Source organism: Borostomias antarcticus (assembly GCF_949987555.1).
Source record: "Borostomias antarcticus genome assembly, chromosome: 24".
NCBI lineage: Eukaryota > Metazoa > Chordata > Actinopteri > Stomiiformes > Stomiidae > Borostomias > Borostomias antarcticus.
This window is the reverse complement of record NC_140257.1, coordinates 18,009,155-18,016,654: the sequence shown is the minus strand read 5'-3', so window position 1 is coordinate 18,016,654 and position 7,500 is coordinate 18,009,155. Positions and strand designations below refer to the sequence as shown.

At 54.0% G+C, this 7,500-nt stretch overlaps 1 protein-coding gene across 1 annotated transcript in view; it reads right to left on the bottom strand.

Moving 5' to 3' along the window:
- The window catches only part of skila (SKI-like proto-oncogene a), a gene marked incomplete at its 3' end in the record, with an annotated part of 34,583 nt that extends 31,394 nt beyond the window's left edge, over window positions 1–3,189 (bottom strand). The window contains exons 1-2 of the mRNA XM_084458357.1: window positions 3,155–3,189; window positions 1–798 (exon numbers count right to left, since the gene is read on the bottom strand). The exon at window positions 1–798 is cut by the window's left edge and continues 485 nt beyond it. Of these exons, the coding sequence (XP_084314483.1) occupies window positions 1–634 (634 nt within the window). The 5' untranslated portion in view covers window positions 635–798; window positions 3,155–3,189. The remainder of the gene's footprint in view (window positions 799–3,154) is intronic.
- Between the last annotated feature and the right edge of the window lie 4,311 nt (window positions 3,190–7,500).

Below are 7,500 nucleotides of genomic sequence, written 5' to 3'. Positions count from 1 at the left end.
TGTGCAGCTGCTCGCCGTCGCAGCGGGAGCAGTAGACGTAGAGCTCGTCACACACGGCGTTGATCTGCTGCAGCGAGAAGTCGCGCAGCACCGAGTTCAGCACCTGGGGGAGGCACAGACGCTTCTCCCCGCCCACAGCGAAGCAGGAGATGGACTCGCCCTCCAGGACGGAGTGGGTGAGCTCCGTGGAGCTGTCGCAGGGCACCAGCAGGGGGCCGCCCCCCAGGATGGTCGGGGGGGAGGGCAGGGCGGCCAGGCCCGCGGGGGAGGATGACTCCTGGCCAGTGCGGGCCGAGTAGGCCGCCGGGCCCCCCAGGGAGCTCTGGCTGCTGAGGGTGAACTGGGCCAGCGTGTGTTTCAGTCCGGGGCTCAGGTCCAGGGCTTTGGCCGAGCCTGCCATGTGCATGTCTGCGTCGGCGTCCGCGTCGGGGGGGAGCTCCTCCACCTGCTCCCGCTTCACCTTGGGCGTGCGGGGAGCCGACTCCAGGCTGCGGCGCTTCAGGTTCATCTCGGCCATCACGCGCTTCTTGATGGGCGCGTCCTCCAGCCTCTCGCGGTACAGTCTCTTCATGTTCCCCTTGAACGAGCTCAAGTCTTTGAAGTTGGTTTTCAGACTGGTCTGGGTGCTGGCCATGTCTCAACACAGATCAATGGTCTGGCTTCCTCTACTGTCTGGCAGCTGCTGTAATTCCTGGACTGTGCGTTGGCCTCGCTCGCTCCGCTCAGACGCTCCAGACGCTGGGCTGCTCAGAGACGTACATGGTGATGACTGAAGCTGTCAGAGGTTTGATGTGCTTCCTGCAGGAGAAAAGGGGGTTTAGAACTATGGATATGAAAGAAAAAACATAGCCTCCGGCACAACTTCAACAATATTGACGCTAAATTCTCATCCTATAGGAAGAATAAACTACAGCAAATTATCCCATCAAAGAGTGTTGAGTGTAAAAGAGCCATAAGGTCTTAATGTTTTATGGTGCTTTGTGGGGATGGGGCAGGGCCTTGGCTGATGGGCCAAATGGTGACAACAATACTTCACACAAACAGTCCTTGTAATTGAACCCCAGGCCACATTTGCATATACCTTTTCACCTATGGCAGTGAAACACAATAGCCAAGACAAAGTGCTAATTTTAGCAAGTAATCTACCAGTTGGCCAGACAGAAGACGACATTCACAAACATGATTGCATCGTCAAAAAAAGTTAACAGACACCCCTTAAACAGATTAACAACTGGTTTAGAAAGTAGTCACCCCGAGCTCTGCCCCTGTCCCCATGCTGAGACCATCAGCGCTCATTCAAATGTGACTGCGACGCACAGCTTGACATTCAATGGTTTTCCCCTCTCTCTCTCTCTCTCTCTCTCTCTCTCTCTCACACACACACACACACTCTCTCTCTCTCTCTCTCTCACACACACACACACACACAAGCTGAATACTACATCCACTGGATCTGTTACAGACCACTCAAATGTAGGCTAATGTAAGGTAATGACTAGCGATATTCAACATTTGAAACATTAAAACAGGCGGGAAAGGTTAGGTCATCAACGTTATAAACGCACTTCTTATCTTATGTAGAAACCTCGCACTTCGCTCAAATGCGATTGGAAGAGTAACATTTTTGAAAATCTTGGTTGTAAAATGTGTCAAAGGCTGAAAGCAGCGATAACGTGACCGTTATATTTCAGCAGTCACCGGGCTGCGCATTCAGAACGAGGTGGAGCAACACTGGGTTGGATTGTACCAGCAGCCCCGACCATCCGGTCCTCATCCCAGACCTTTCCACCAAACACAACCCTACACACCCGCTCCATTAACAGCTGACTGGGAGTGCGCTGAAATGCACATTATCCCCCCTCGGCTGCGCGGTATTTGTGTGTGTGTGTGTGTGTGTGTGTGTGTGTGTGTGTGTGTGTGTGTGTGTGTGTGTGTGTGTGTGTGTGTGTGTGTGTGTTTGTGTGTGTGTGTGGGTGTGAGTAGTGTACGGTGCCATTATCAGCAATGATGGGCTTTCATAGCGAGCTGTGATTCCAGGCTGTGCATCTCGTTTTTCACGAAAATACCCAAATGCCATGAAAATATCTCTAACAAATATCTTGATGGAGATGGACATCGCATTGCGGTGAGGAAGGACAGCATCGTTGCTCCGTTATGTATCTATATTAATCTCACGCAGGGCTGCCAGCAAGGACACCGCACCGACGAGCCTCCCTCCCTCCACCTACCAGCTGCTCCACCTCCCTCCCTCCCTCTCCTCTCTCTCCTCCCCCCTCCTCTCCTCTCTCTCTTCTCCTCGTCCTCCGTTTGCAAACTGTACTTCTCCTCCTCTGGCTCACCACGATGGCAGTGGTATGCAGACATCACTGATAATGACGTTCGCTGTCTATCACCTGGGATAGCCTGGCTGTACTAGACCAAGCTAGGCTGTACTAGACCAGGCTAGGCTGTACTAGACCAGGCTAGGCTGTACTAGACCAGGCTAGGCTGTACTAGACCAAGCTAGGCTGTACTAGACCAAGCTAGGCTGTACTAGACCAGGCTAGGCTGTACTAGACCAAGCTAGGCTGTACTAGACCAGGCTAGGCTGTACTAGACCAAGCTAGGCTGTACTAGACCAGGCTAGGCTGTACTAGACCAGGCTAGGCTGTACTAGACCAGGCTAGGCTGTACTAGACCAGGCTAGGCTGTACTAGACCAAGCTAGGCTGTACTAGACCAGGCTAGGCTGTACTAGACCAGGCTAGGCTGTACTAGACGACCCCTGGCTACACCGCTGAAACCACAACCATTAAACCATGAAATATCAGCCATCAGCAGCGTGTAGCTCAGACTAGCTCGCTAATCCCAACCAGGTTGAGCTGACATGTCTGATAAACGCTAGTACCGAGCAGACTGGAGGTATCTAAGCTAGTTAGGGTTAGGGTTAGATAGCTAGGGTTAGGGTTAGATAGCTAGGGTTAGGGTTAGCTAGCTAGTGGGACTAGTGGGGCTTCTGTTGATTTTTTTTTTTTTCGACCAACCGACCGTCAACATGAAACAGAACATGTTTAATATGAGCACAGCTAGATATATATAATCACAATAAGGTCACACACTCGCCCAGGTAGACTAGAGAGATATGAGATGAGGAGAATGGGTTATGTTGTTCTTACCGTTGGCTAACATTAGATATCTAGATATATATAACTAGATCTCCCCCGTCCTGGTGAAAGGGCTGCCGTTGATCCCCCAGTTAGCAGCCTGCTAGCTCGTTAGCTTAGCCACCATTAGACTACTAAAGTACTAACGTTAGCTTAGCCACCATTAAGCTACAACCCCCGTTAGCTTAGCCACCATAGCAGACCAGCGTTACTACTACACCCAGCACAGCCCAGCACGGCACAGCCCAGCACGGCACAGCCCAGCACGGCACAGCCCAGCACGGCACAGCCCAGCACGGCACAGCCCAGCACGGCACAGCAGTAACTCCTCCACCAGCGTGCCAGCCTCTCTGGTACTGGTTCAGAAACCAACCCTTTAATCAACTAACCCGTCAACATGGCCGAGTCCTCTGGATCATTAGACCCGGTGGATCAAACACGGACCGAACCCGATGTGAAACATTAAAAGAGAAACTTGCCTGAACGGGATCCGTATCGGCTGCTCTCAGTGAGTCCTGGTCCTGATCTGAGCTCAGTGAGTCCTGGTCCTGATCTGAGCTGCTGATCTGAGCTGCCTCTCCGACCGACCGACCGACCGACCGTCAACACGACGCAGCAGCACTACCGACCCGCGTCACAGCGCGAGCACCGGGGGGCGGCACCGTCACGGAAACCGTGCGGGGGAGTCTGTCTGTTCCGTCTGTCTGCAGTCTGGCCCGTGTTTACCTGCGGGCTGCGGTACACACACGCTCCACGGATCACGGGAACTGTTACATCCCTCTGATCAGGCTATTAGACCGATAGTTATGCTCTTCACTACACATTTGACATACATAGATTGTGTAGGCGAGCTTTTAAAGTAGCCAAAGTCTCTACAAAATATAGTCTATAAATAGCCTATTAACCAATAAAATATGTGTTGATCAATGGCCTTTCCAAAAGTGTGATTGATTAACTGCATGATTTACAGTTAACTAAAGACTTGTATTAGGTAACCGAAGGAAAAAATGCCACTGCTGCGGCAGTGGCTAGTTGCAAAACTAGAATGGAGAAGTAAGACGCCTCCTTCCCTCCACTAGTCTGGGGGTCCACCTTGGGAAAGTGGTAGTACCCCCTAGCCCCCCTACCTGGGGTTACAGGAAAAAACCCTGATGACAGAACACCAAAAAGGAAGAGAGACCCGGCCCGGAGGAAGCCCGGGGCCCTCGTCTGGAGCCAGGCCCAGACGGAGGGCCCGCATGCGAGCGCCTGGTGGCCGGGCTTACCACGGAGCCCGGCCGGGCCCAGCCCGAATAAGCAACGTGGAAGCACCATCTCCTCCTCCATCGTCCCGTGGACCCACCACCCGTGGGAGGAATTGTCGGGGTCGGGTGCGCTGCCAACTAGGTGGCGGTGAAGGCGGGGGGCACCGACGGACCGGACCCGGGCGGCAAAGGCTGGCTCTGGGGACATGGAACGTGACCTCGCTGGGGGGGAAGGAGCCGGAGCTTGTGAGGGAGGTGGAGCGATACCAATTACACCTGGTGGGGCTAACCTCCACGCACAGCACCGGCGCCGGAACCAAACTCCTGGATAGGGGTTGGACCCTGTTCTTCTCCGGAGTTGCTCACGGTATGAGGCGTAAGGCAGGTGTGGCTATACTAGCTAGCCCCCAGCTGAGCGCCTCTGTGCTGGAGTTCACCCCAGTGGACAAGAGGGTCGCCTCCCTGCGCCTTAGGACTGTGGGGGGGGGGACTCTGACTGTGGTTTGTGCTTATGCACCGAACAGCAGTTCAGAGTACTCAGCCTTCCTGCAGACCCTTAGTGGAGTTCTTTTGGGGGCTCCTGCAGGGGACTCCAGTGTCCTACTGGGGGACTTCAATGCACACGTAGGCAATGATGGAGAAACTTGGAGGGGCGTGATTGGGAGGCATGGCCACCACGATCTGAACCCGAGTGGTGTTTTGTTGTTGGACTTCTGTGCTAGTCACGGTTTGTCCATAACAAACACCATGTTCGAACACAAGGATGCCCACAAGTACACCTGGCATCAGAACACCTTAGGCCGAAGGTCGATGATCGATTTCGTTATCGTATCATCTGATCTGAGGCCATGCGTTTTGGACACTCGGGTAAAGAGAGGGGCAGAGCTGTCCACTGATCACCATCTGGTGGTGAGCTGGTTTCGATGGCGGGGGAAACTTCTGGACAGACCTGGAAAACCCAAGCGTGTAGTGAGGGTGAACTGGGAACGTCTGGAGGAAGAGCCTGTCTGGAGAGATTTCAATTGCCACCTCCGGCGGAGCTTCTCAGGCATCCCTGTGGAGGTTGGGGACATCGAGCATGAATGGTCGGTGTTCAAAGCCTCCATTGCTGAAGCTGCGGCTGGGAGCTGTGGCCTGAGGGCCATAGGTACCTCAAGGGGCGGTAACCCTCGGACACCGTGGTGGACAGCAGTGGTGAGGGAAGCCGTCCGACTGAAGAAGGAGGCCTTCCGGGTTATGTTAGCCCGGGACACCCCAGAAACGTTGCAGGGTATCGACTGGCCCGGAGGGCTGCGGCTTCGGCTGTGACCAAGGCAAAGCAGCGGGTGTGGGAGGAGTTCGGAGAAACCATGGAGAAGGACTTTCGGTCGGCACCAAAGTGTTTCTGGAAGACCATCAGACACCTCAGGAAGGGAAAGCGGGGGACCATCCAAGCTGTATACAGCAAGGACGGGACACTGCTGACCTCAACTGAGGAGGTTGTTGAGCGTTGGAAGGAGCACTTTGAGGAACTCCTGAACCCGACTAATCCACCCTCTACGATCAAGGCAGAGCCGGAAGATGATGGGGGGTCGTCAATGTCCTTGGAGGAGGTCACTGAGGTAGTCAAACAACTCCACAGTGGCAGAGCCCCAGGGACTGATGAGATCCGTCCAGAAATGCTGAAGGCGCTGGGTGTAGAGGGGCTGTCTTGGTTGATACGCCTCTGTAACATTGCGTGGAAGTCTGGGTCAGTGCCGAAGGAGTGGCAGACTGGGGTGGTGGTCCCAATATTCAAAAAAGGCGACCAGAGGGTGTGTGCGAATTATAGAGGCATCACATTACTCAGCCTCCCAGGGAAAGTTTACTCCAAGGTGCTGGAAAGGAGGGTCCGGCCGATAGTCGAACCTCAGATCGAAGAGGAACAATGCGGATTTCGTCCTGGTCGTGGAACTACCGACCAGCTCTTCACTCTCGCAAGGATCTTGGAGGGGGCTTGGGAGTTTGCCCAACCTGTCTACATGTGTTTTGTGGACTTGGAGAAGGCTTACGACCGGGTCCCTCGAGAGGTCTTGTGGAGGGTTATGCGGGATTATGGGGTGAGGGGGTCCCTACTTAGGGCCATCCAATCCCTGTACAACCAGAGCGAGAGCTGTGTCCGGGTCCTCGGCAGTAAGTCGTCTTCCTTTCCGGTGGGTGTTGGCCTCCGCCAGGGCTGCGCTTTGTCACCAATCCTGTTTGTGATTTTCATGGACAGGATATCGAGGCGTAGCCGGGGGGAGGTGGGTTTGCAGTTCGGTGAGCTGGGGATCACGTCACTGCTTTTTGCAGATGATGTTGTCCTGATGGCATCGCTGCCTGCGACCTCCAGCACTCTCTGGATAGGTTCGCAACTGAGTGTGAAGCGGCTGGGATGAGAATAAGCACTTCTAAATCTGAGGCCATGGTTCTCAGCAGGAAACCGGTGGCCTGTCCGCTCCGAGTAGGAAATGAGTCCTTACCCCAAGTGAAGGAGTTCAAGTATCTGGGGGTCTTGTTCACGAGTGAGGGAACCATGGAGAGGGAGTTTGGCCGGAGAATCGGAGCAGCTGGTGCGGTTCTGCAGTCGCTTTACCGCACTGTTGTGACGAAAAGAGAGCTGAGCCAAAAGGCAAAGCTCTCGATCTACCGGTCTATCTTCGTCCCCACCCTCACAGACGGTCTTGGAGTTCCCCTAGCCTGGGACCCATACTGGCAAGATCTCAGATCCTGTTCAACTCATCAGCATAATACATAGCTGTATTTGATATGTGAGATTAAAGCATGATATCATTTATGATAGTATTTAAAATATGTAATTTAGTTATTTTAATTTATTTGCAATCCAGAATTACATAAACGTTAACACTGACATTTGACAAATATTTGCTGTTGTGTCTGTGTTGTAAAGGTTAGGGTCCTTCAGCTGCCCAGGCTGACTGACCGAGGGCATTATCGAGCGGGGAGCGCGCCATCAGGGAGCACGCCATCGGGGAGCACGCCATCAGGGAGCACGCCATCGGGGAGCACGCCATCGGGGAGCACGCCATCGGGGAGCACGCCATCAGGGAGCACGCCATCAGGGAGCACGCCATCAGGGAGCACGCCATCGGAGAG